General features: G+C 53.8%; 1 protein-coding gene and 1 long non-coding RNA gene across 2 annotated transcripts in view; one reads left to right on the plus strand and one right to left on the minus strand.

The window, feature by feature from the left end:
• ITGA11 (integrin subunit alpha 11) overlaps positions 1–27,505 on the minus strand; it is a 107,146-nt gene that overhangs the window by 14,902 nt on the left and 64,739 nt on the right. Inside the window, exons 11-20 of the mRNA XM_017666963.3 lie at positions 19,195–19,339; positions 15,051–15,199; positions 11,357–11,497; positions 10,899–11,102; positions 10,075–10,205; positions 9,019–9,185; positions 7,562–7,704; positions 6,671–6,781; positions 3,297–3,382; positions 2,262–2,469 (exon numbers count right to left, since the gene is read on the minus strand). Of these exons, the coding sequence (XP_017522452.3) occupies positions 2,262–2,469; positions 3,297–3,382; positions 6,671–6,781; positions 7,562–7,704; positions 9,019–9,185; positions 10,075–10,205; positions 10,899–11,102; positions 11,357–11,497; positions 15,051–15,199; positions 19,195–19,339 (1,485 nt within the window). The remainder of the gene's footprint in view (positions 1–2,261; positions 2,470–3,296; positions 3,383–6,670; positions 6,782–7,561; positions 7,705–9,018; positions 9,186–10,074; positions 10,206–10,898; positions 11,103–11,356; positions 11,498–15,050; positions 15,200–19,194; positions 19,340–27,505) is intronic.
• LOC140843197 (uncharacterized) lies at positions 11,507–15,186 on the plus strand. Its single transcript, XR_012120757.1, has 3 exons — positions 11,507–12,395; positions 14,679–14,827; positions 15,066–15,186. It is a non-coding gene; the product is annotated as an uncharacterized lncRNA (long non-coding RNA).

Here is a 27,505-nt window from a genome sequence, read left to right on the forward strand (position 1 = left end):
TCAAACCCTCCCACGCCTGGTTCAGGGCACTCCACAGCCGCTTTCCACTGAGGAAAGGCGGGCAGTTGAAGGGAGAAACACCACCAGGCTCCTGGGTCTGTCTGGAGTGCAGGCCTGCTGGGCTGGCACAGTGGGCCCTCATCGCAGGTCCTGAGGGAAGGGACTGTCGCCGTGACGCTGCTGGGCAGACCCTGCACTCATTTGCTTGGGATTCATTTTGCTCCTCTCTTAAATGGGGACGATAGTACCTACCTCATCTAGTTGTTACGAGGATTAAGTGATCAGTGTGTATAAATAGAGTGCGGAGTTCAATGCCCAGAACAGTGTAAGCACTCCACACACGGCCCCTATTGTTATGATGATGATTTGTACCTGCTGTGGGCTCTGCCTGGTTGGGCACCACAGGGACACATACCTGTGTACATCTTTGGGCGTGCATATGGATGTGTGGATGTAGAGGCACGTCTGTGTAGGCACTGTGGGTGGTGGTCTGCATGTAGGTGCACGTGTGTGCATGTGCCTGGTTGCATATGTATGGAGCATGTGTGCTTCGCTGGATGTATATGTAGGTTTGCAGGTTTTGCATGTGTATGCACAAAGTATGTTTGTATTTGGCAGAAAGGGGTGCTTTTTCCACTAGTATTTTACTTGGCCAGATTTTGGGGGAGTGGAAGGGAAACTGGAGAGGAGCTGATCTCCAGCTGTGAGCATCTCCTGGGCTGGGGGTGGACAGGGAGCATACTGTGAAGGGGCCAGGTCGCCAGTTAGCCCCACACGCCACCTATCGCGGGTATGGACACAGCCCTTTACAGAACATGTTCCCCACTCCTCTTTGCCTCCCCTCAGTTCCCAAAGCCCTTCTTTGCTGCAGAAACAGAGCCACAATTCCTCCCGCTAGGGTTATGAACAGGCACAGGATTTTAAAGTCTGGGCCAGGGAAGCAGTGAAAAGAGAACCCAGTTTGGGGGCTCAATTTCCCCTAAATACTTAAAACTCAGGCAAACACAGAGTCTCTGGGCAGGAGAAGACCTCAAAGATCTCCAGATGGGCTGCTCCCCTTCACTCAGGACAGCAAAGGGCCTGACAGGGCGACCGACAATGGGGGTTCTGTGGAGGATGTGAGCACAGAAGGGCCCCCCACCTGCCCTGCCCTGCACTCTGCACCCCACCTTGGCACTCTGAGATCCCTGAGGACAGAGACTGTGTCTGGGGGGACCTGGGATCCCCCCCGCAGCCATACATGACAACCATGTCCTAGGTTTACTAATGAACGTGTCTTGAGGGACTTGTATGTGCCCTTGTGCTCTGGGAGTTCGGGGTCACACAGGGCAGCATCAGACACCGACAACTTCCCCAGAGCATACACAGGGCGGCGCCAGAGGGCTGTGCCGGGCTGCAGGGCTGGTGTGGCCTCCTGGGGCTTGGGGAAGGCACCCCAGAGAGCGTGAGCCAGGCACTCTGCTCTGCCATGATGGTGTAGGCCCAGGAGCCGGCTGCCGGGCGGGAATCCCACTCTGCCCCTTACTAGCTGGGTGCTCCTTTTCAGGCAGCTTCACCTCTCTCTGTGCCTCAGTTTCCTCTCCTGCAAATGGTAATTGTGAAGGAACAGGAGGGGGGAGTCCCAGGCAGGGGGCTGTGGTGGGCAGCGCCTTAGTGTGAAGAGCAGGTGTGCTGGGGAACAGGGTGGCCAATGGACTACGGGTGTGGGGAGTGGGGGTGAGGGAAGAGGCAGGTGGTGGGTGGTGGGTGGAGAAGCAGGGACAGGCCTTGAATGCCACAATAAGGAGTTTGGAATTTGTGGTGAGAGCAGGTGGGAATGATGGGAAGCTTTAAAGTGGGGGGTAACTGGTTCTGACAGAAGGAGCCTTTCCAGGAAGCCTGGAAGATGCAGAGGGTGCATGTGCCCTGGTGGGCTCACACCTGGGGGGGAGGCAGTGTGTGTGTGCATGTGCCCTTAACGAAGGCCAGTAGCACAGGCTGATGGACATTCCCGCTCGTGTTCCTGACAGACTGACTCCCCTTTGCTGGCGGCCCTCAGCCATGGCTGCACCCTGAACTCGCCTGGGCGGCTTGAAAACCACACCGGTCCAGGCCCCACGTCAGACCGGAGCATTAGAACCTCCTGGAGAAGTCTGGACACAGGTATTTTTAGGTTCCCAGGTGCTTCTAATGTGCAGACAGCCAGTCTCCCTGTCTGGACCCCTCCTTTCCAGCTTCTGCCCCTCACCTCGGGCAGGCTGGGTAGGTCGCCCAGGTCTTACCTTCTGGATCAAGCTGGCAAACTGCAGATTGGTTGATTGTGAAATATTTAGGACTGTGCTATAGGCGTTCTCGCCCCTGTTCTCCAGCATGGCCTCCACCGCCACCCGCCGGCGCATGCTCTCTATGATGAAAACCGTGGTGTCAAAGGACAGCGTGTATGTGGAGCAGTCCTGCACAGGCTTCCTCAGCACCCTCTGGCAGTACTCCCTGCAGGAAAGAGACCACTGGGGGTCAGGGAGATGGAGTGGCAATGCAGGGGGAGACCTCACTACTCATGTATCACCTCTCTACTCTGCGTGTTCGTTCCCCTTTTGGCTTTGGCTGCCAGGAAGCTCAGGGATAAATGTAGAGGCAATCCCCATTATTAGCCTAGATGGTTAGAATATTTGCTTCTTCATCCTCCCACAAGGTTTGGACGTGCTACTTCTATTTACTGTGTATGTTATGGTATATATGTCTTCTACCTAAATCATCTCATAGTTGGGTGAAAGTTGAGCATAAATTATTTGAAAATATGTTACATAAGTTTAAAATAGGATATTGTTCATTATTTTTCCTTGTGGGCTAGTTTTTTTCCTCCAGGGGACTGTGGGCACCCTGCTCCTCCTCTGCTAGTTTCCTTTGTATTGAGCTCAAGTGGACAGTCAGTGGGCCTTAACGTCCACCTAGTCAGGGGGCTGGAGAACGAGCATCCTGAACTGCCGGTCCCTGGTCTCCACCTTTTACCTGTTTTGTAGTATGGGCTCTAAGGAGGGGATTCCTTTTTCTAAACAAAGTTTGAGGAAGTTGGATTAGCCCAGTCATGTTCATTTTGCACAGCAGGTACCAGAGGCCCAGAGAGGGAAGGGACTTGCCTGAGGTCACACAGGAGTTAGAAACAGAGCCTGGGCTAGACTCAGGCTTCAAGTTCAGTGTCTGATCCATACTGCCTATGAGGAGAATATTCAGGAAATAATCCAGGGCCCTGGGAACCTCAGATCCACCAGCAGGGAAGGAAAAGGAGTCAGGGGAGGAGTAGGGAGACGCCAACTCACATGGCTGTGGGCAGGTCACTGTGCGCATCCAGCAGGAGGTCGGGGACACAGTGCTCGTCCTCACTGCAGCCATTCCAGAAGGGCACCTGGGCCAGGGAGAGCCAGGAGTGGGTGGCTGGAGTGGGGACCCACAGCCTCCAGTCCTTCTTTGCTGCAGGACTTTGCTGCCACCACAGCGCACCAGCTCCTTGCTCAACCACGCTAGATGTGGGCTTTGTCCTCTCTGCCCATTTCACAGACACCACACTGCCTTTTCTCACATGTGTGCATAGACGTTCCCTTCTTTAAAATGTGGCTCAAAACTCAGCTTGTTTTGGGTCCTTTTCAGTTCTTGACTGAGCTGATAGCACACAATTCCCATTAACCTAGCAGAACAGTTCCAGCCAACATTTGTTGATCATCTACTGTGTGGGGGGCGAGGTCTTTGGTACCGGGGATATGGGATGAGGAAGACACAGCTTGTGCTCTCAGCTCATGGGGAAGATTGGTGTGTGAACAATTATAGTGTGAAATGTATAAAAAATAAAAAAGAAATCTATGAGGACTAGAAGAGGCAGAAAGGAGGAAACAGTTATTTTGGCCTGTAGATGGGTAAGAAAATGCTTTAGGGAAATGACAGTAGGTCAGAGTTCTGAAGGACAACCAAGTTAGCTGGCTGAACCAGAAGGAGAGGGAGTGTGGGAGGAAGGGTGAACCTGTGCAAAGGTCCTGAGGTATGAAGCAGCATGATGAGCTTGAGAAATGATGGGTAAGGCGTGGAGGACATGGAGAGATGGGTGAGGACAGTTCTTACAGAGCCTTGAGGTTATGCCTGGCAACTGACAGGGCTCATTGACTGTTTCAGGCATTTCAAATATGCTTTAGGCACACTTCAACCCAGATATTGAAGGCTCCCTTTGGCTGCTATGAACTGGAAGAATCAAGGCTGGAGTCAGGGAGCCCATCGAGGAGGCTGCTGCAACACTGACGCAAGAACAACAATGGTATTGATGTGGGAGTGGGTGTGGACAGAACAGGTTAGGGACCTGAGAGGTGGGATCAATGGACCTGGGCTGTGTCAGGGCTAAGGGAGCAAAGGGTCCAGGATGTTGCCCAAATTTCTTTCTTAGCATCTGGAAGAATGGCCTCACCATTCACTTACACTGAGTTCACTTTTGGGGCATGTTGAGTTCAAAGTGCCTGGAGCCCAGCCCGAGGCAAAATGCTCAGCTGGCAGTTGGGTATTCAAGTCTGGAGCTTGGTAGCAACTGTCCCTACTGAGAGTACAGCTCAACCCCAGGGGAAGGGAGGCAGGTGTCACAAAGGCCATGCATTTCTGACATTCATCAGTTTTTCTCAAAACTGAGCTCCCAGCCTCACTCATCCACTGCTTGTATTTTAGACATGTTTCTTTCCAGCACGCCCCTCAGCTTCCCATCACAGGGTGGATGGCAGCTGGAAGCAGGCACACAGCAGCCAGCAAAGAAGGCAGCAGAGCCACGTAAAGCAGGGCAAAGAGATGGTCAGTGAAGGGACAGAGTCCAAGACACGTTGGTAGCCTTCGCTGTGGGCTAGCCCCGTGTCCATCCTGGTGATTGCAAGTCTCCAAAACTCCCCCCACCCCAACCCTTGTCCAGCATACTGTTTAAGAAATGTGAAAACTGTATCATAATCTTCAGAAAAATTTCTATCCAGATGATTAAAACATTTAATTTAACGTGACAGCTGCTGTTACACTCAATTCTATATGGAACAGGTCATCCCACTAAGAAGTGGAATATTGCCGCCCTAGGACAGTGCTGGGCGCTGAGTAGGTGCTGAATAACAATTTGTAGAGGAATAATGGGAAAGAATGTTTCTAACTTGCTGAGGGATAAAAGCCCAGATTTTTAGGAATTTGGCTGCTATTCAAAGTCCTCAACACTATGCCCTAGACTGTCTTTTTCAGCTCAATTTCTCACCTCTTCTTTACACACCCCTTCACCCTGCTTTTTCCCACTTCCGTACCTTGGTCAGCAATCCTTGGAATCAAGACACAACCTCCCCATCTCTGGCTGAATGCTGTCTCTGCTTTAAGGGCCAACCAAAAGCTGCCTCCTCCAGGAAGTCCCCCATCCTACCACTGATTGCTTGGTGATATTTCCCCTGAGCTTACTCCCGTCTTCCGCCTGGCCTATGACCCCTATCACCACCCTGCTATCTGACATCATGTGTGTCAGGGCAGAGAGCATCTTGAATGTCAACCTCATCATGGGCTTCGGGGTGCCTGCAGAATGAGCCCCACATCCTCATTCATTTGCTGCAGTGGTTTTCTAATTACTGTGATGGGGAAAAAATATTAACGACTAGTGCACCCAGCTTTTCTCCTGTCCTGGCTCACTGACGGGGATTCCAGCTCTGCCAGTCCATTCTTCCCCTTCTCTTGAACCTCATATGACAGCCTCTCTTACCATTCGTGACACAGAATCCAGAGAAAAGAGGGAAGTTGTGAAGGTCAAGGGCTGGGCAGTGGAGTTTGGGAGGTCTGCGAGGGGTTTTCTGGAGGAGCTGAGGGTGATGGCGGGAGTGACTGAGGGCAGAGGGGGTTTCAGAAGGCCTGCTGTTGACTATCCAGTCCTTTTGCGCTGGAGAAATACAAGTCAGAACATAGCTGTGGGATTGCTGTTTTCTGGCAGGATTCTGTATAGTTCTCAGAGACTGGACCTCACAGGTCATGGTCTTAAAAGCACTGTGGTGTATTTTAAAGTTGTATCCTAAACCTTCAGGGTTCAGGTATTATTAGATATTCCATTTTACAGATTTTTCCCACTCTTCAGTATAGCTCAGACAGCACTGACAACTGTCTGCAGCTTTCTCTGAGTGGGCTTTGCATGGAGTCACAGATGCAGGGAGCATCTGAGTGTCGGATACCAGAAAATCCTGATGTCCCTAGAGCCAGGGGTTAGAGAAATATGCTTGGGGGATGGGGTGGGACCACAGCCAATGAGGAAGCAAAGCCCCCTTATTTTGGATATTTAGGAGAAGGCTGGAGGCTTGTCTGTTAATCAGTCAGTCATTCAACAAGCTGCAGACCAATGGGCAAATGAGGAGGACGATTGGGAGGGTGACTGAGATCTAAGGCCCCTTCTGGTCCTGCAAGTCACCGGGATCTGCCCAGTGCTCACCCTACGCTGGGACATGGGAACTTCGAACAGGGGAAGGCCTGATCCTTAACCTCAACATATGGCTCAGCACGGGTCACAGGGGCGGAGGGAAGGGCCCTGGTCTGGGTGTGCTGGGTGTGGTGGGGAAGAGCTCCTCTGTACCGGGCACACTCTGGGTCTGGGCTTCTGGGAGGAGGACAGGGTGGGGGGTGCACTATGTGCCGAGTGGCAGGCCCTGCTGGCTGGGCCTACCGAGACTCTGAGGGCAGTGGGCCAGCCGTCGTCCAGCATGGGGCCGTGGTCGGGGTCCTCCAGGGAATACTCAACTGAGAAGGTCACTGGCTTCACGTAGTCAGCGGTGTCCTGTGTGGGAGGGGATAAAGACCGGGTGAGGGTCGGGGCCATCCGTTTCTGGGCCAAGATCACTGAGGCAGTGTGTGCTGCTCTAAGCAGGGTCAGTCCCGGATGGAGGAGCTGCCTGGGTGGATGGAGGTTCCCAGCGGGGTCTGTAGCTGAGGCGTGCGCCTCGTGGGAAGGGGCCTCTGGCTCTGCACATGTCAATCCAGCCACCTGGGGGTTTCACCAAGCTCCTGCTTGTCCTCCAAGGCCAGGCACCTACACCCCAGCACCTCAGCCTCCAGGGAGCCAGGGAGCACTGGCCACCCGCCCCTTACCCCATCTGCACACTCTGTCCACACCTGTCACTCCCACTCCTCACATGGCCTTTGAACTATTGCACTGTGTCTGTCTGCCTTCCTGAGAAGTCTCAGTCCTAGCACTGTGACAAAGGCTTCACAAATGTGTTGAATCATTGAATGGACAAACATGTGAACATAGTACGGGGTGACTGAGGTTGGTCCATGTATACATGGCAAAGAAGGGGATTTAAAAAACCACCTAAAACCTCCCCCATGGGCCCTAAATCCTGGCCTGAGTGGCTCCTTTGTATTAAGGCAGTGGCTCTCATACTTGAGCTTGCATCAGAATTCCCAGGAGGGCCTATTAAAATGCCGAGCACTAAGTCCCACCTCCTGGAGTTTCTGATTCAGTGAGTCTGGGATGTGGCTTGAAAACGTGCATTTCTAGGAGGTTCCTGGGTGGCAGGGATGCTGCTGGCCCAGAAGGCCATGCTTCCAAGCTCACCAAGACGTGGAAGCTGATCCGCTCACAGTGTTCCTGGCCGGAGGAGAGCAGGACAGCCCTGTTAGTGTATCGGTCCCCGCCCTCATCCAGGTGTGCCCGTGGCGTGTACCGCCTCTCATCCATGGTGATGTTGTACCTGATGCCTAGAGGAGGGAGAGGGCACGATGAAGGTGGAGCCACATTTCCACCCAAAACTGTTTGCCTCTCTTTTAAAATAGCCTCTGGAAAGTCAGCCTCCTTCAGGAAGCCCTCCAGTGTGGCTAGGGAAGAGCAGCTCCTCTCTCCTCATGAGGCCCAGTATGGGTGGAAAGTTCTATGCAGATACAGTCAGAAAGGGGAAAGGAAGGAGCTAAAGAGAAGAGAGGGGCAGAAGGAGGAGACGTGATGAAGAGACAAAGGGAAAGAGAAAGGAAGAAACGGAGGAGAAACAAACGTGCTACAAGAGAGGACGAGGGGTCAGGGCGATGCTCCCATTGAGCCCCTCCTGGAGCCAACGCTCCTTTCCCTCTCTGCCTCCACCTTTCTGGGCCTTGCCCTCTGCTCGGGGACGCCATGAGGTCTGGGCCAGCGCTCTGCAGGGGCCAGTGCCATCACACTGGGGAGCTCTGGCCAGGCTCTGCCTGCCCGCGCCTCAAACCTAAGACTCTGCTCTGGGTTTTAAGGCCTGCAGCCTCCTCCCTTTTGACCACACTCAGCTTTTGCTAAATCCTGGAAAGACTCAGTCTCTTTGCCTGTACCCTAGCTAGCTCTCTGGGTGCAGCAGCTTCTAGAATCTTCCCCTTTCATAGACAGAAACTGGAAGAAGAGCACAGCCCCTAGGCCTGCCTTTGTTCCTCCAGGCGGCTACCCCCATCCCTCTGGTTTGTCCTGCCTCTTGGCTGAGAAGCTCTCTCAAGTCCCAATTTCCTGCGTGGGCCAGCCCGGTCCTGGAACTTCCTGGGGCTGCCTGGGCCCAGGGCTGTCCTGGGAAGGCGTCAGACACCTGGCTGGAAGTGAAGGACCCTCAGAAGGCAACCGCCCTGCCACAGACTCACACCCACTCTGAGCACTGACCACCACTGTCGGGGTCTTCATCTGCCCAAGCCCCTGCTTTTCTGCTCCCCCTTCTGGGTCCGACTCTTCCTCTGCACCCAGACTTCACGGCTTCCACACCCGGTTTGCTCCACCTTTTCCAGTCTCCTGTTCTGATCTAAACTCTGCACCTGACCATTTCCCGTTCCCTGGCCTCTCTGTCATTAGTCACTGCTGCTCACTGGCCCCCACATCCTGGTATGATATTTCGTCTGTGCCCCTTGGGATTACAGCACCAATGGGCATTTAGCAGTCATCAGAGGTGGCTCTAGGTGTGATCTGGCACTTAAAACCCATTTCAGTGCAAGCCCTGGTTTTGAAACAGAGCGATTGCAAAGTTCTCAGGGAACATTGGAACTTGGGGACTGGGGAGGGGTCTGGTTTACCAACTGTCCCCAGTTGGAAATGGGGTGCCAGGAAGACAGGCGTGAAGCAGAGGAAGGCGGCCAGGCAGGTGGCATCTCTGCCGGTGCGTTTGCAATCCCGGTGGAAGATGTTGATCTTGGGTGGCTCAAAGTGGAGGCTGGCATTGATCTGAATCACAGGGCGGGACCTGGAGCAGAGGGGCGAGTAGCTGGGGTGGGCAGGACGCAAGGCTGTCCACGGTGACCCAGGGGAGCCAGATGGGAATGGAACCTGCAAAGCCATCACTGTGAGGCAGGGTGGGGACAGAAAGGGACTCCAGATGTTAAAGGATTGGGCAAAAGGTGCACCGGTGGGTTAAGGGGAAGCTCAGGAACTTCATAGCCCCCAAGACAGCCCTTCATCATTTCCTGGGGGCCGCACTTGCTGCAGAGCAGGCTGACTTCCTTTTACCTCCTCCTCACTGTCAGAGCAGTGGTTCCCCAGCCTGGATGGACATTAGAATAATCTGGAAAGCTTTTAAAAATCCTGTTGCCCAAGCTGCCCTGGCAGGTCAAATCAAATCAGAACCAACACCAACTTGCCTTTAAAGCAGCTTTTCAGATTTTAAAACATTTGCTCATCTCCTGGGGATCTACGGAAATACAGATTCTGCATTTCTAGCAGGGCTTGGATGGTGCGGATGCTGCTCCTGGACCACATTTGGAAGAGCAAGGTGTTAAAGCTCCACAGGCGATTCCAGGGTGTTTGCCAAAGTGCAGAACCGCCCACTGTTCTAGCGATTCCACACCCTCCCACCCTCCCCCACCCCATTCAGGCCTCTGAGGAGATGCGCATTTACGAGAGGCTTTCTGACATTAAATTGCTCTATGATCTTAGAACTCCTCCGAGAAGAGGGATTTGGACTTCAGAATAACTTACAGTGATTCCATAAAAAGGAAGATTGTAATCACGATGGGATAAGAGCAGCGTGAGTTTTGCTGACGATGATTGAAGACAAGGGACAAAGATCCCAAAGGCTATCTGGTAAACCCTGTCTCCATTGTGACGGCGCAAGTCAAGAAGCGTGGGGCACCAACCACAAAATCACAGCGCTGCCGAGGGCGCCCACCGCTAGGTCCACAAGCCCATCCTCGTTAAGGTCCAACTGCCCATGGACGCTGCAGCCGAAGTACTGGAGGCCGGGAGCCAGCTCTGAGGCGGTGATTCTCTGCGGGCAGTGGGAAGGAAAAGCAGGGTGCGGTGCCGTGAGCACAGGACAGGCAGGGCGACCCTCAGCGTAGATACAGTTGGGAGCCGGGAGAGGACCTGTTTGAAAGCAGCAGGAAGCCTCCCCGGCCCAGAGCTATCTCCTCTCCTGGTCTATGTTGGCACCTGAAATTCCTGCCAGTATGCCATTCTTTTGGCTTGAGATACTGTGTCTTCAAAGAGTTTCCTGGTGCGTGTAAATGTTACCCGGCAAGTAGCCCATCAGTGTCTCTAACCATGGTATATTACGCCATCTTACCATTGAAATGTGTAGGCAAAAGTGATGAACCTAAAGGGATGGGACCTGCGCTGGATCACTTTTGAGGTGAGCAAGGTGTCTAGCATGAAGGCTTTGCAGAGGAGAGCAAGCCCAGATAGGAGGGTGCAGGTGGAGGGGGTGTGAGGTTCAGGTCCCTGGGGTTTCGTTGTTAGGGAGATAAAGTTAAGCAGGGAGAGGGAGCCCAAAGGGGTCATGAGAGGGTCCTCAAGACAAATGCAATTATTTCCAAAATTATGGCTGGGGGCAAGTGGAGCTAGCACAGATCAGAATCCTCTCCTGTCCGAGGACCTGGGAGAGAATCCTGAACTGTGTGAGTAAGCGCGAGTGACCAGGACGCCTAGGCCCAGCTCCAGACACGGGCTGGTAGATCGTTACCTGCTTCGGGGTCTTTAGGATGTTGCCTTGGAGACCGTGAAAGATGTAGATGACTCCCCGGTGGTTGTCCTCCAAAGGGGCTCCTACCACCACGTCATTGTAGGAATCCTGATTGAGGTCGCGAACCGAGGTGATGGAGGACCCGAATCGGGCGTTCTGGTAACTGCGGGAATCCTTCAGCGTTCCATTATAAACAAACCGATTCTGCAAAACCAGGGCAGGAGAATGGCAAGCGCCCTCTGGGTCCTGCTCGCGTGTACGGTACCCTCTCCCCACCCTGTTTCCCCAGAATCGCCCTGTCTGGCTACCTAAGCCGGGTGCCGGAGGCCATCCTGTTCTCCCTGGCCTGGCAGCGGGCGTGTACTGGCCCCACCAGTCACCCAGTTTCCCTCCTGGAGACCTGAGTCAGGCAGGGGTGAGGGGCCCCTGGGAAGCTGCCCGGCCCCACGCAGCAGTACCTGGCTCAGGCTGTAGACGTACACCCTGCCTCGCTCTCGGCCCTCGCTGAAGTACATGGGCGCGCCCACCAGCAGGACGTCAGTCACTCCGTCGCCGTCGGTGTCCACCGAGGTGATCTCACTCCCGTAGTAAGAGCCTATCTGCAGCACCGGATGGGGAGAGGGCGGTGGGGCTGGGCTGGTGCTGGGCTGGTGCTGGGCATCCTGGCCTGGCCGCCGCAGGGGGACCAGGCAGGCACCCTTGCACCCAGAATTCTCACGCCCTCCCCCCTCCCTGCACGGAGCAGAGTCCCCTGATCTCTCGGGGCCCTACTGTGCCCTCTTTTCTCCTTCGGTCGTCCTTCCCAGACCCCACGCTTCTTTCTTTCCATTTTTGAATTTTATTGATTGCTATTTTGTTCTGTTTGTGATACATTATAATGGCCAAAAATGAGCAAAAAAAAAAAAGTCTTAAAGAAGAAAATAAGTTTCCCATAGTCAAAACATCGAACTAGAACTACCATAAACATTTTAGTGTATTTTCTTCTACTCTGTTTTCTCTAGAGTGTGTGGCTTGGTTGGTGTGTGTGTATACATGGTTTTATTTTTACAGTCTGGGATCATCCTTTATAATTTATATGCTGATTTTTTAATAAAACACTGGATCATGAGCATTTTCTCCCTGATGTATGATTTTACTATGAAATGATCATTGGTGAGTCTGTAATGTTCTAAATATGCATGTGCCAAGTGTGTTTAATCAATTCTCCATTGTTGGACACTTAGCTCATTGCAGTTTTGAATGTTACAGATAACTCGGGGGTTGGCACCTTGTATGGTGAATCATGGTTTCTTATCAGTATTTGGGTGCTCTGTTCCTCTCCCAGCTTCGGTGCCTGCTCCCCACTTCAGCGAGGGGCCCTCCTCCACTCAGGCACCTGAAAGTCCTCCACGGCTCCTCTCTCCACCTCTCCCACCTGCTGCCTCCCCACGGGTCCTGCCCGGTGTGTGCCAAACCCCTGAGCCCATCTGCTTCCCTCCTCTGCTGCTTCTGCCCCAGGTGAGACACCTTCCAAGGGCCCCTGCCTCCAGCCTGGCCCCGCCACCCACTCCCACGGGCAGCCAGAGTGGCCTCTCACAGCTGACATGCTGCTCCCTTGCTTTTGGGGGGTAAAGTCCAGACTCTTCAGCGTGACCCTGCTGGACCTGACTCCCTCCCTCCCTAGCCTCTGCCCCCCACCTCAGCCTCCCACACGCCTCCTGACATGCCTAGTGATTTTTCTTCTCCCAAAGCCCCAGGCCTGGCTGGGCCTCAGGCTTCACTCTGCACGTCCTTGTCTCTGTATGCCTGACCCCCATCTGCCCAGGTAATGGCCACCATCTCTCAGGTCCCTGCCCTTCCCCACTCTACTCCCTGCAACGGTGTCCCTCCTCGATGCCCTTCAGCCCTGACTCCTCCCAGCAGCCCCTGCTACCTCCACGGGTGCCTCATGAGAGTGGGCGTGGTGCCTGTCATGTCCCCTGCAGGCCTGCGTCTCCTGCCTGGCACACAGGAGGTACTCGGTGACTGTCTACTGGGCAGCGGGTCATTTAGGAAGGGGGAAGGAGCCCTTCCCATGGGCAGGCCTGAGGGACGTGCTTACAGTCTCGCGCTAGGCTGGGTGAGCCTCATGCTGCCTTAGGAGAGATCATTGTCCTCATTTCATAGGGAAGGAACTGAGGCTCAGAATTTGAGTCATTTGCCCAAGGTCCGAAGGCTGGTCATGGGCAAACCGGGCTGGGATTCAGGTCTGTCTGACACCCAAGCCAGGCTTCTCCCTCTCCCAGCCACCGCCTGGCTCAGGATGCTTTCAGGAGAAATCTATCCTCAGGCATTAAAAGCTTTTAACAGAGGGAAAAGATAAAAATACAGAAGAGAGTCATGGGGTAGGGAGGGAAGCCATGTGCCTACATAAAGTAATTAAGAGGTAGACAAAGAGCAAATAAGGGAGGAGGGAGGGAGACATGTGTCTATGTGGCCTCAGCTATGTGGGTCACAGCGATTTGGAATCCACTTAATTTAGCTGCCTTCAGCACTGCGGCTTCTCATTCCGATGTTGGAGGGGGAACATGTCATAAATTCATCAGCAAATTCCCTCCAGCTCTCAAGGTCTAGCCTTGGATTCCCAAAAGAGCTGGCCCTGGGCAGAGCGTGGGCAGGCAGGATGGAGGCTGGGGGACAGAGTAGCGTCCTCGGTGCGCCAGTGCCCTTGAGACAGGAACAGGAATGGTAGGATGATGGCTTTCTGCAGCTAGAGGGGTTTAGGTTAGACCCAGTGAGGAGCTTGTCCTCACGGTGACAGGCCACAGGCAGAGATGCAGGAGATGGGGCTGTTCCCAGGCTCCAGAGAGCTAAGGGCAAGCCAGGAATGACAGTCAGGGCCTGGTTAGGGCCCAGCTCCCACTCAGGGTGCCATGGATGCTAAGTGCTGCCAGGCAGGAGGGGCTGAGGCCTGGTTTTGTGGTTGTCAGAGGTCTGGAGCATAATGTGGAGAGCTCCCTTGTCCCCCAAGTGTTCTAGATACTGAACTTGGCCTAGCCGTGAACCCAACCTATAACCTTGGAGAAGCTATGCGTCTTAGCACCACAGTTTTGCCTGGCTATTGAAACGACTTGGATCAGAATCCTGTCTTCTGGCCTTCTTACCACTGGTGGCTTATCACAGCTTTTCCGTTTGTGCCCATGACCATCCAGCATGAGACTCTCAGCAACACGAGACTCGCAGTCTGGTTGCCCACCACCTCCCAGGTGGGGCAGTGGCCTGGGCGGCTGCACCATCCTGCACTGTTACCTTTCCAGGAAAAGGAAGAAGCTGCGGTCTTGGGCCCCGGGGCTTTGCTGTGGGTGGGAGCGGACCTCCTCCCACCTGCATCAGCATGGAGGTGGCTTGTGGAGCACACCCGTGCCTTCAGGAGCCCTAGGGCCCCTGGCAGCCCAGGTGGGTGAGCTGCAGCTAGAAGCTGCCTCTGGCCCTAAACTCTAGACCTGACCAAAGAGAAGCAGGCAATCAGGGGCAGAGGCCAGGCAAATGCACCAGAAACAAGAGGCCTTAGTGGACCTTTGAAACCATTCCACGTGGTAGGCACTATCTATGGCATGAACTGAAGTTCAGAGAAATTATTTTACCTAAGATTACAAGGCATATATATACAGAACTAGAGCTTCTCAACTGTAAAACCTGTGGTCTTTCCAGTTTACTTCACTTTGTGTCTGACTTCACCACACACAAGCCACATCATTTAAGGACAAGCTTTTCTACGGTGGATGTGATCGGTCATCTTTCCTCATTTTCTTTTATCTATAGATTTGGCCAGTGGGAGAGAAATCAACTGCAAGTGCTTAAACACATTGTCTGTCTCTGAGGAGAGAACTATCTGCCTGCAGCTAAGACCTCATTCTGATGGCCAACACATTGTCTGTAGCTCGGCTCGGGGTCTCTACCAATCCTCTCAGGTGCTCTTGATGCAGCAGGGACCACAGCCTGTCTTTCTGGGGGCAGGACAGTCCAGCTCCAAGGCTGGCGTGAGGGAGGAGGGAGGTGTATGCTCCCAAGCAGGAAAGATGTTGTAGTCCAGGGACAGTCTCCTGAGGGGGAAGGACAAACCCTAGAGTTCCCTCTAGCCCAGCCTTGCCCGTCTGTCCCTCTGCCCCCACCTCCAGCCTCCCCCTCCGTTACCTGCTCACCCCGCAGGGCCTGGTGGATGGTGAGACTCCGGTTGTTGTGCATGGTGAACAAGATGGCTTTGCCTGTGTGGTTGAACCGGGGTGCTCCAGCCACATACACCCACCCCTGCCTGGAGGACACGACCGACGTAACTGTGTACCCTGCCACAGGAGGAAACAGGCTGGTATCGGGCCCCACGTCCTCAGCAGGCCTTGCCAGGGGCCCAGAGCCCGCTGAGCTGTGCCTGAGGCCGGGGCAGGGAGTAGTTCAGGGCAGGCCGTGCAGATGTGAAAGTCTAAGGCAGTAATTCCCAGGCTTAGCTGGGGAGGCCTGAAAGAGGCAGGGCTCAGGAGGGGAGTTTAGATGGTGGGGACTCCCTGCACCCTATGCCCTGCTGCAGGGAATCCAGGAAGCCAGGTGGGGCCCCTAAAAGGCGTCGGTGACCTGGAGTGCAGGCATCCCCTCCTTTGCTCCTCCAGGGCGAGTGTATCAGGGAACAGGGAGGTGGGAGAGGGTGAATCATAACCATGCTTCATTTCATATTGGGAGGCTTTGCGCTTGATCCCACCAATTTTCTCTCTCAGGGACGGGACCAGCCAATGTCCTCTTCATTACCATGACTCCCTGCGATGTGGGCCGCAGAAAACTACAGTGTTGGCTGTGCAGATATAAGGGCTGGCTCCACTTGGCATCTGCACGGGGTTCCCAGGGGCTCTTGCAGCCCCAAAGCCCCGCAGACTCAAAAGAGGGAGCCTAGGCTCCTCGCAGTTCCACGTAACACCACGAAGACGGGAATAAAACCCAGGGCCTTTTTGGAAAGGCCACCAATTCATGTCCTTGGGATGGCTCTTCCTGGTCGCTGTGATTCTTGAGGTGCCCACCCAGCACTGGAGGGGGTGAGTGTACAGTGTCTTCTGAAAGTGAGCCCAGGTGTGTAAGGCTGAGTCTCACTTTCTGCAAGATGATCTCAGATACTGGATCCCAGTTTTCAGATGTGTGTCAGGCCTTATTTGCTGTCCCCAGTCTGTTTCTGGGGAACAGATGTTTCCTCTGCCTTGTTTGCGTATGTGCGTGTGTGCGTTTGTGTGTGTGTGTGTGGCGGGGGTAACAGTGTCACTCGGGCCCCATGAGTTGCTTCCACACGAGTGGCTGCAGGGTGTGTCGATGAGCTGACTCATCTACAGGGGCATGGGTGCAGGAGGGTGGACTGCTCTCATTCCAGACATATTTTTGACTCTTGGAGATGTATTCTGGGAAAAGGTCGGGAAGGCCAGGATATTGCCTGGGAGCTGCCAACATGGTGGTGCATTTAGGCAACCAAACTACATGAGGATAGGGCGGGACAAGCCTTGTGGTGTGGAGCAATGATTCCTTCTGAGCTGAGCCCTCAGGGGCACTCCTGAAAAGCTCTCAGTTGGCCCTTGGCTTTTGGGTTTCCTCAGAAGGAGGAAGGGCTTGGGGGCCGATGTCCTGGGGGCAGGTGTGGGCTGACTCTCAAAGCTCCGAGCGTTGAGAACCTCTGGCTTCCCACTGTCTGTTGGCTGTGGCCCCAGTTCCCCTGCAGTTTTTTGGTTACTAGGCAAGGCCATCCTGAAAGCTGGACCAGCCTCCCCGAGAGCCTGACAAGGGACAGAAGGCCTGACAAGGGGACAGAAGTCCATACGGCTCCAGCGGTGCGGAGGTGGAGTGCTTGGCCTCCTGGTCTCCTTCCTCCAACCCCCCCAGCCCCAACCTTCCACCTCCCTTGAGGCAATAGTGAGGAATCTTCCAGAGATCCTAGATGCTGCCCTCACTGGATGAGCCACAGAGGGAGGAGGAAGAGAAGACACTCCCTCAAGACCCCTACCCAGGGTGGTGACTGGTGACAGCAGCACCACGGGCCTCCTGAAGCTCCTTCAGCCTGGCTTCACCCGACCGGGGTCTTCTGGGAGGAGGAGGGTGGCTCTGCTGGACTGGGGTGGGGATATTCATCCTGCTGCCTCCCCCAGCCCCCACTCAGACACCCTCACCATCTCCCTGCCGCCAGTGTGAAGTATCTCAACCCCCGTAACCTGGCGTTCAGGGCTTCCTGCTGCAGCCTGCCCTGGCCTGACGTCCTCTTCCCTGTGCTAAGCTCCCCTGTGCCCCAGCCATGCCTGTCTGCTTCCAGTGTCCTGAGCTTTCCTAGGCTTCTTGCACTTCTCTTCTTTGCTTGCGCTTTCCTGGCTTATTCCATTCCCCTTGTCCTAGAGACCTGGCAGAGGCCCCGCTCCTGCACAGCGGCTGCCAGCGTGGGCCAGCCCACTGGGGCACAGCCTCTCACAGCATTTCCCCCACTCACTCAGTTCCGGGACCCTGAGGATATCTCTCTGTTATTTAACACGTTGTGGTACCTGCGTGGTATGCCCCTCTCTTGGTGACCTCACTTTTGGCAGAGTGCTGCGCACATGTGAGGATTTGAGCTAAACGGGTGCTAACCTTTGTTTTTCTGGCATCACCTCTAGTATTTGAGCCCTTGCTAAGGCAGCAGGGAGTCCAGTCTCTCCCTCCTCCATTTGTGCTTGTATCTGAGCTCTTACCTCCCTTGTGTTATAATTTACATCTGGGCACATTTCTGTCCCCTCTGGCTGGCAAGCAGCTTGAGGCAGGGACTGTGGCCTGCTCACCACTGCGCTGTCTGTGCAGTCCAGGTTTAACAGCTGTCGAGTGACACAGACCCCAGGACTTAGGGCCAGGTCCTCTTGGGGGAACTTTAGGGACCTACATCTCTGGATTGTCCAGAAAGTCTTGATTTCAGCATTCTGTCCTGCTGTCACCTCAAGGTGAGCAGCGTCCTAGGCAGGGCATGTGACTGAAGAGCTAGTGGGCACTGGGGGATGGTGTGGAGATTAGAGAGAAGACAGACGTGTGGACAGATGTTGTCAATTCTTCTTGGCCCAGGCTCACAGAGGAGTGGGGTGTGAGGAGGCATCCATGATGAGTGGCTTCACAGATGGTAAACTTGGTTTGGAAATTCGGAGAGATCCAGAGACCGTGGGAGCCCTGGACATTCACCTCCTGCTAGTCTTTGCTCTGGCTCAACCCTTTCAGGAAGGAACAGGCTCGCACAGATGGGCCTTTGTGTGGGTGGCCAGGGGCACTGTGCTTACGGATCTGGCGGTAGCTGCCATCAACAGGCTAAGGCGTCACAGCTGGAGCCTGTCACCATCAGGTCAGTGACTGGTGCTTATCTTTATATGTCCACTTCCAAAGTGCTTACCGGGAAGCAACCCTGCCTTAATTGGGAATATCAATACTTAAAAATGATACAGGTATTTTCTGCTTTTCTTCCCCTCTCGTTTTTGAAAGTGCCAGTTATGCCTCTTTGCTTTTATGAAAGACCTGCATTGGTATGTGTTTTCACTAACTGAAAGAAAGCTGAAGAGGATTTTCGCTTTTACAAAAAGGTGAAAAGTGAGAATAGCATTCAGTATTTGGTCTGCAGGGAGCCCTGCTAGAGGCGGCACACACGCCAAGCAGAGTGTCCCCGCCAGTCTCCTTCCCCCAGAATCACACTTAGCACCTCAGCATCAAGACACCAGGGCTTTGAACTGTGTGAGCATCGGTGCTCACATCAATTTATTTTGTGCAGCAGTTTGCAAGCTGCGTCCTAGGGCATAAGAAAAGTCTAAGAGAGGTTATTCCTTGGGTCTGGGAACACCCCAACATCTTCCATATACATTAACAGTGATTGCTGCTTCTCCTTGTGCCGTTTCAGCTTGTGGAAGGTGTCATAGCATCGCTGTACTATAGGAGTGTGGGGTCTGTACAGGTTTCTCCTCTACTTTATTTGGCCCTGGGGAAGCAGGCTCAGTGCACTTAAACCCTAGTCAGGGCAGAACGCTCTAAGACCCACCGGCAGCTGACCTAGAGTCTAGAAGCAACCACTGAAGCACTTTTCAGGTTTGGGTGCATTGCTTGTCGTTTATTCCACCTATTTACTGAGAGCCTATGATGTGCCGGGCACGGTGTTGGTGTGGTAGGTGCCAGGCTGCAGAGGCACTTGTCCCTGCCCTGGGCTTCCATCAGTACAGATATGCACAGGCAGGTGCCTCATCACATGTGTGGGAGGGTTCTGGATCCCCTGGGCCCCCTCCTTGCCCACCACCCGTCAGACACCCTCTGCTCTGGCTCTTACCTAGATACGCGCCGTGGTTCTTGAGCTCCTCAGGGAATTCCTTCAGGTAGGACTCTCGCAGAGGAATGACCTTCCCGCCGCTGGTCTCCTTCAACACGGCTCCATTCCAGTCATAGGCGCCAACGGCTCCCAGCAGAACCCCGTCCTGTTAAAGGGGAGGGGACACACATCAGCTCACGTCCTCCGGGTGTCTGTTGCTGGGAAGCCACACCAGGTCCTTGTGCCATGAGGCATCTGCCAGCCACCTTGGGTTGAATATCAACCCTCCCTGGGTTCAGTATTCAACAACCTAACTCCCGGCCAGGATTCTTGGCTTTTGAGTGGGCTGAGGACCCTCTTATCCATCCGATCCCTTAGCACAAAATGGGTCAGGCTGATCCCAAGGATGGGATCTTAAGAATGATGGGATCTTCTAGAAACAAACTCCAAATCCAGGACCAAGGAGCCAATTCCTTTTTGGGCTTCCAAACCCCTCTAGGATTCTCTTGTCACTGTCTCTTCCCTCTGACATTCCTCCGAGCTGTTCCCCTGCACTTGGCCTCCTTCCCCAGTCCTTTGCAGTGTCTGAGTTATTTCCCTGGGTGTAAATCCCACTTCTTTATTTCTTCAGTAGAAAATCACTGAGTATCTACTTTGTGCCAGGCACTCACTTGGTGCTGGGATACTGTCCCTGTCCTCACGGAGCTCAAAGGTATTAAACAAATAAGCAAATAAACATAAGAGTTACAAACTTCTAAGTGCAACGAGGGATGTGATAAAATTGCAGTGAGGTTTAATTTAGATTGAGATGGGGATCAGGAAAAGCACTTGAGTTGGGTGGGGACAACTTGTGCAAAGGCCCTGAGGCTGGAGAGAGTTTAGAACCTTTGGTGTCAGACGTGGAGGCTGTTGGATGAAGCTGAAGCCATGCGTGAGGGGACAGAGTGGCTCAGTGAGGCAGGATAGATGAGCCGTGGCCATACTGTGACGGCCAATCCCCCAGGACACAAGCTCGTCTTTAGTTGCAAGTGGTTAACGGTAAGTGGGTGCTGAGCGCTCTGGCTCCCCGAGGAAAGTCTCCATGTCCCTGACTCCAGTGTCCTTTCCTGAGGACCAGGTCCACTCCCGCTCTGGGCGGCCCCTGCTCCCGGTCGACCACTACCTTGCCTCCTTGCACAACCCACAAAACTAGTGGGTGCAGGAAGGTAAACTGCTAGCACTTAGAAGAGGGTAAGAAGTGACTAGGGGCAGTGAGAGCCTGAGGAGGGTGGTCAAAGCAGAGAGGCGCCTCCCTCCTGGGTTACCCTGGGGTGCAGACCGCACCCCAACCGTGGGCTGTTAGAGCATTAGCTGGTGAGATCCCCTTTCTCCCACTGAGCTTCCTGAAGCCCGGCTGCTGGTGGGATCTGAGGTTCTCCCATCACTAGGGGCCCAAGGCCCCCAATCTGCCTCACTCCCAAAGCCATGGTGGCAATGGGAAGATGTGATTCTGGCCTCGGGACACTCAAGAGCCGTGACTGAGCACTCGGGGTGGGGTTGGGGGGCGCCGTGCCCTGCTCTCCTTGGTGGTGGGGAGCAGGCACGACTGCCAATCTTAAACTGAGCTGACTTTTCTCCTTTACAATGTGTCACTGTAAAAAGTAAAGTCAATCTTATACAGGGTTAAAAAGTCCTAATATCCTAGAGGTGGATCTGACTGTAAATAAGCTGCTCCTGGGAAGGTCTGATGTGCTTGGGTTGCTGAATGTCATCCTTCCTAATTAGCTTTCTTTCTCTTCATCTGTACGAGCCTCAGCCTGGGAAGGTTTGACAATCTGCTGGGCCAGGATCGGGGCCAGCACCTCAAACACGTGCTGCCTACAATGTCACTGTCAGAGTTCCTCACACTTGGGGCATGTGTGCTCCATTCTTTGAGGAGTAGCTTCTCCTGCAGCTGCCCATTTGTGTGAGGCCAGCAGGACAGATGTTCATTATCTGCACTTGACAAATGAGCATCTGAGGTTCAGAGAGGGAAAGGGACTTGCCCAAGATCACACAGCGAGTCACGGGCAGGGCTGGGACTTCGGTCAGAGAGGTGGGTTGGCCAGAGGAGAAAAATCCCCATCTGCTTCCCTGAAGCTCCTGGATTCTGCTTCTGATTTTCCATGTGAGCACCTTCTGAGAGCAATGTGACGGTCAGGCCTCACCTCTGCCTTCCTTTCCTTCTCTCCACCAACTTTGCAACTGCAGGCTTCTTCGCTTCATGGAGAGGCCTTTGAAGATGGAATTTTGACTTTGTAGATGACCAAAAGCCTTTATGATGTGCCAAGGATTGGCTCAGCTGAGGTGCCTGGGATCCAACCGGAGCAGACCCGATGCCCACTCACCACACAGGGGGTTTGGGAAGTCCTCTGGGACTTCTGGATTTGGTAACTCTGGGCCAGCTGATGGCTCATGGGCTCTCACCTAATGCCATTTCACCCTGGCAGCAGCTGTAAGCTTGAGCTCCCAAAGGGGGGCCCTTTCCTGAGGGGAATATATTGGGGGTCAAGGGGAGCCCCTCTGAGGATGGGGTGCACACTAAGGAGAGGGTTGGCTGCGAGGGCGAGCGAAGGACACCAGAGAAAATCTCACTGTGTCACAATTTTTTCCTAGCTGGGGGAGTCCAGACATTTTGAGTTTGGAAAAAATCTGGAAAGCAGGGTAAAACAAGGGCCAAAGCCTTGACAGAGGAAGCTAGGCATGCAGGCCCCGCTGGCTGCAAACGCAGGGCGTTCCAAGGAAGAGCCCCATCCCACGCTCCGGGCCCGGCACCAGCTCCTTATTTATGGCCGCCTTTTCCTATGAAAAGCTCCCACCAAGACGTAACCAGGGTGAGCCTGGGTGGCCTTTCACAGATGGGCACAAGGTCACACAGCTTGCCACGAGCTGACTTCCTGGTGCTTTGCAGAGGCGAGAATGTGGTCCTGGTAGCTCACAGAAGGTCCGAGGCTAAGTCTATGCCCTCCCCGAGGATGACCTGTACCAACCAGTCCTTGCCCGGGCACAGCACCCACCGCCAGCCCCCTGCTCAGCTCTCAGCTGCCTTTGACCTGGCCTCCCAGCAGTTTTACCTTCCAAGCTGAGCTGAATGCTCCCTGGACATGTGACCTCATCTCCGCAGACTCTGTGCTCTAGCCAGCCCACGTCCCCAGCCAGGGTCAGGCCACATCCTCAGCGCTGCAAGCAGCACAGTCTAGGGCAGTGGCTCCCAAGTGGGGGAGGTTTAGCCCCCAGGCATATTTGGCAATGCCTAGAAACAGTTTTGGCTATCACAGCTGGGAAGGTGTTGGGGGTGCTGTGACATCCGATGGGTGGTGGCCTGGACACGTACTGTGCCCAGGATAGCCCCACAGCAAAGAATTACCGGTCCCAACTGTCAACAGGGCAGAGGTGGAGAATCCCGGGCCTGGTGGTCAGAGCAGGAACTCTGGAGCCAGACATCGCTGAGCTCTAGTTCCAGTTCTCAAGCATCTAGCTGGGTGACCTTGGGCAAGTTCCTCTCTGTCTGTCTGTCTGTCTGTCTGTCTCTGTCTCTCAGCCTCAGGTTCCTCAGCTGTACACAGGTTGTGTACATTAGCTTGTGAGCATTAGCATTTTAAATTTTTAGCATGATGCTTGGCAGCTAATAAGGGCTTGACACATAATAACTCTTTTCATTCATTAAGTTACCCACAAAGCACTCTTGGGGAGGCAGGAGTCAAAAATCAGATCTCACAGTCAAGTCAATGCTACAGATGAGTGATTGTAGCGGCCTGTGAGGAGTGCTCTGACGGAGGCAGGGACAGCCTGTTCTGGGGCCCGCAGGCGGGGGCACTGATAGAGAGGTAGGCGGGCACATGGTGGAGATAGAAAAGGATTTTAAGGAAACTCGATTTATTAGTGAGTCTCAAAATGCACACCTCCAGTTCCAAGCCTCAAGATTCAATTCCACAAATACTTTTCAAAGACAGAGGTTCAGAGGGGTTAAATGATTTGTCTGAGGCCACACAACCAAGCAGTATGTTCCCCTTGCCTGGAATGCCAGATAACAGCAATTCTTCTCGGCACTGGAGCAGCGGGGCTGCGGAGGCAGCTGGAGGTGGCCCTGGTGGTCCTGTGCATTTGTGTGTGGGGAGACCGCCGAGAGGGCATCGAGCACTTCCTCCTCCTCCAGGCTGCTCCATGGCTACCTAGTGCCTGCGTGTCCACATCAGAGTGACTGTAGAGGGGGCAGGACTCTGCTCCCAAGAGCCTCTTCTAAGGCAAATATATCACTAAGAGGATGGATTATGCTTTAATGAGTTGCTGGGATTCTGTCATTAGAAGACATGTTTTCAACAAGCCTAAAGTGGATCCTGAGGAAGGGATGAATTCCAGGATGTTTGGATGAGGTTGGGCAGGGAAGACCCAGAAATGTGTCCTCAACCTTTTAGTGAGGGGAGCCCCTCACCGCGTGTGGTGCTGGAGCCGGGCGAGGCACTCATTCCTGCTCAGGTGCTTGGGAGTCTCTGCTTAGACAGCCCAGGAGCAAGGCCCAGGGGAGTCACCACTGGGCATTGGGCACCAGGGTACAGCCTGAGGACATGGGGCTGCACACAGGAGGACCCCAGTGAACAGGAAATGATTCCTGCTACCAGGAGTCAACTTGCAAACAATCTGGAACAGCATGCCAGCAGACCTTGGCCTCCAAGTCCTGTAGCCAGCCCTGACTACTTGCCCTAGCTTGCCAGTGGGAGAGTCCACCCTTTAGGGCTACAGGGGCTCAGGAGGCATTTACAGACTAGATATCAGCCCCTCATGCCACCAGTATGGATTAGTTTCTTTCACTTTTGATTGAATCAGATATGCAAAACTAGTTCAGATGCTTAGGAAAGATTACAGCTTTAAAGCTTCAACAGCTAAGAACAGGGAGCTAATAGCCTATTCTTGGATAATAGCCAATAGCCTTAGCTAGCCAGTCCACGACCCCAGGAGGGGCCCAGGCTGAAGAGACAGGAGGGTGGCTGGGGCAGCTGGTACAGCGGTCAGAAGCTGCCCGACCTTGGCCTGTTTCTCACATAACTGAGGGCTGGTCCTGCTGGGTTATCACGTGTAGGTTAAAGGAGAAACGATCTCTTTCCATCTTGGCTGAGTCACCGAGGTTTTTGTGTAGACGGGATCCACTCTCATAAAACTGCTTCCCTCTGCAAACTTTTGGTATTGGGGGAGATTTACGGACTGCGGCGTAGAAGGTCCACGTGAAATTCTGCTGCTGAGCCCCTGAGTGGGAGCATTCCCTGCAGCTCCATCCGTCATCAACGGGAATCAGTTCTTTATAGTCCTCTTGCTCCCTCCACATCCTCCCCTGGTGGCCCATGGTGATTATAGACCCTTAGAATCTACACCCCTTTGAGGAGTATGGATCCTTTTTTCCAAGTCTCTGGCAGATTCTTCTAGATTATCCAGTCTGATAGGAGTTCACAACCTTAGCAGGCAGCCAGCACTAACAGAAGCCACTCCAGCTATTAGTGACCTTGGCATTCATTTTCAAATGCTAATGGAATCATTGGCTTAAAAATCCATTCTGGAATTTGACCATAGCTGGGATCCTGAGGGTAATTTCCAGGACATTCTCTTTCTGCCTTCTGCAAATTGTGACAGGAGTTGCCAGGGTTGGCTCCAGCTCCGGGTGGCCCCAGTGGCTCTGACCTTTGGCCACGAGCCTGGGACGCAATGCCTGTGTCCTGGCAATGCCATCAGCCTGGGACACAATGCCTGTGTCCTGGGGTCTCCTCTCCTGCCTCCGCTTCCTCCTTCCTCTTGTTGCTTTTATCCTTCCTAACCCGACGGCTGGTTTCCTTGCTAGGTGGACGGCAACAGACCAGGTGATGAGTCGCCGGACCTTTTCTCTGCTATTGGAGAACATACTGCTGGGTCCTTTCCCCAGCACTAGAGACCTTTCCTTCTGACATAACTAGCAGGCAGAAGGTTTCTTCCACACATTTGCAGAAAGTAGCTCTCTGAGGCCATCTGTGGAGCACGTCTGGAGGAGAGAGAGCCTGGGTGCTCGCCAGGCTCAGGACCTGCTCTGGTCAAAGCAGGAAGGCTGGACCCACCTGGCTGCAGCTCCCAGAGAGGTCCGACTGTCCCTGAGAGCTGCAGCGCTGCACTCTCAGGGACAGACAGCTGTGGCCAATTACTATGGCATCAGTGGCTGGCATTGAAAAACTTCCGTCTTTAAAATAGCAACCCAATGGCCAGTCACAGTGCCAGATGGCCCGCCATCATTGCACCATTCTTTTGGATTTAGGTCTTGTTTTTAAAGTATTCAGGAGTTCCAGATTCGGATGTCATCATCATCTCTTTAGAAGTCCAATCAGCTAAAAACTTCCAGATGCCTGTCCCTTGAAAATGAGACTCAAGGGCGATAGAAGAACCAGGGTCTGTATCTGCAGGATGGGGAGAGGCACCCTGGTCTCTCCAATTAGGGGAACAGAGGAAGAGCTGGTATGGTGAAGAGCTGAATGGGGGCAGTGCATACCTTTCCTAAATGAGAAGCAGGGGTTCTGGGCTCCTGGTTTCCCCTGTGCAGCTGGGGAACCCGTTGATCCTGCAAAGACTCATCTTGCTTGACACACTGAGCTGCTTGGACCATTTTCAGATCTCACCTCAAGCACCCCCAAATACCTGAAGCTCATCCTCAATTCCCCTTCACTTCAGATTCCCTGGTTCCGGGGGAGACATGGGACGTTCATGCTCACTGTCCCCGACATCAGGGCTGGTCCCTGGTGTGTGCTCAGATTTCTCTGTGTTGTGCACATAACTTCCTCCGTTCTCATGCTTGCTGCCATCCACGGCTGCAGAAATCTTCGTCATTCAAGGGTCTGACCCCCAGCCTGGGCCCTACCACCTTTAAGACCCTGATCACATGCGGCCTTGATTAGCTTCCGGTGGACGCATGTGGCCCCCTTCCTGGGCAGGGGGTCTTCTCGGGGGCTCCATGGACGGGCCCCTCCTGAAGCGGAATACTTTTACCCAGGAGAAATCCAGAGTTTTGTTCCTCCTACTCTCTCAACGCTGAGGTCTGTGGTTCCGGATCATTTGCAAGTTCCCTCCTGAATTCAAGACTGATTTCTGGTCCCTTTTTGTATCTTAGTTGCATATGACAAGTGCCCGTTGAATTTATTGATGCATAAAATTAAGATTCCCTTCTTGCATTCTCTAATGAGGCCTGATCCCAGGGTCATGCCCTACATGACTTGCCACGTGACCCTCGTCTCTCCTGTGCCTGGCTCCTTACCCTCAGACTGAGCTCTTGAGGGCAGAGATCTGGCCTCTTCCTCTCCTGGGAGCTAGCATGGGGCCCAGTACAGAGAAGACTGGCCGATCTGACTACCTAAAATGGGACGGCTACTACTGCCTGCCAGCCTCGCAGGGCTGCTCTGAGCGTGAAATGAGGCACAGGAATTTCCTGGAAGAATTTCACGAGCCCTGTACACGTAACATGACTCTTATGGGCAGCCACATGTATGTCTTGCTGTGTTCAAGTGGGCATGAGGTTGTCCAGATGCAGCTCAGGAAGAGCCGAGTGTGCATCGGGTTTCCGTCCATTTGCCCGCTGCATGCTGTGCATGGGACCCTCACCCACCCCCACATCGGGATCTCTGACGCAGACCCCTTTGAATTTCACTCTCTCTCATAGAACAGCTGCTTGGTGTGGGAGAGGAGGTGAGACTAATCTTTCTCTCACTTCTGTTACTTCAGCAAGTCACTAAAATTTTCTGTGGCCCTGTTTATTTATCTGGAAACTGTGAACAAGGATTCCTGCCCGGTTTACCTCACGGAGGAGTTGGGAAAATTTAGTGGGATGGTGAAGGTGATATATACATAGGATAGACTAACCTGCCCTTCCTGGCACATTTGGAGGCTTGAGTCCACCTCCACGGAGCCAGGCCGGGCAGAGAACACTTAGGGCACTTGTCTGTCCAACGCTCGCCCACAGGGCATGTGCTGACTTCCCACCCACGCAGGCTTCCGCCATGTGGTGCGCCCAGGCAGGCCTCTACAGTTCAGCAGCGTTTCGTAGATCGAGAGTCCTCTGCCCCTTTCTCAATCCTGTGAGGCTTCTGCCTCACTTTGGGAAACAGGACCAGGAGGTGTGAGTGGAGGGAGTGACAGCCTGAGGCCTTGGGCGTGTGCGCCCCAGACACGACTCGCTGCTTGGGACACCATGTGCCCACCAAGGACCTCTGCAGTCTGATGCCGTGTCCACACAGAGAAGGGCCTATGAGGGCCACCTGCCCACATACATCTGGCGCATCTGGACTCCTTCTCAACGTCAATGCTGGGCTAC

This window comes from Manis javanica, chromosome 8, assembly GCF_040802235.1.
Source record: "Manis javanica isolate MJ-LG chromosome 8, MJ_LKY, whole genome shotgun sequence".
NCBI classification, from domain to species: Eukaryota; Metazoa; Chordata; class Mammalia; order Pholidota; family Manidae; genus Manis; species Manis javanica.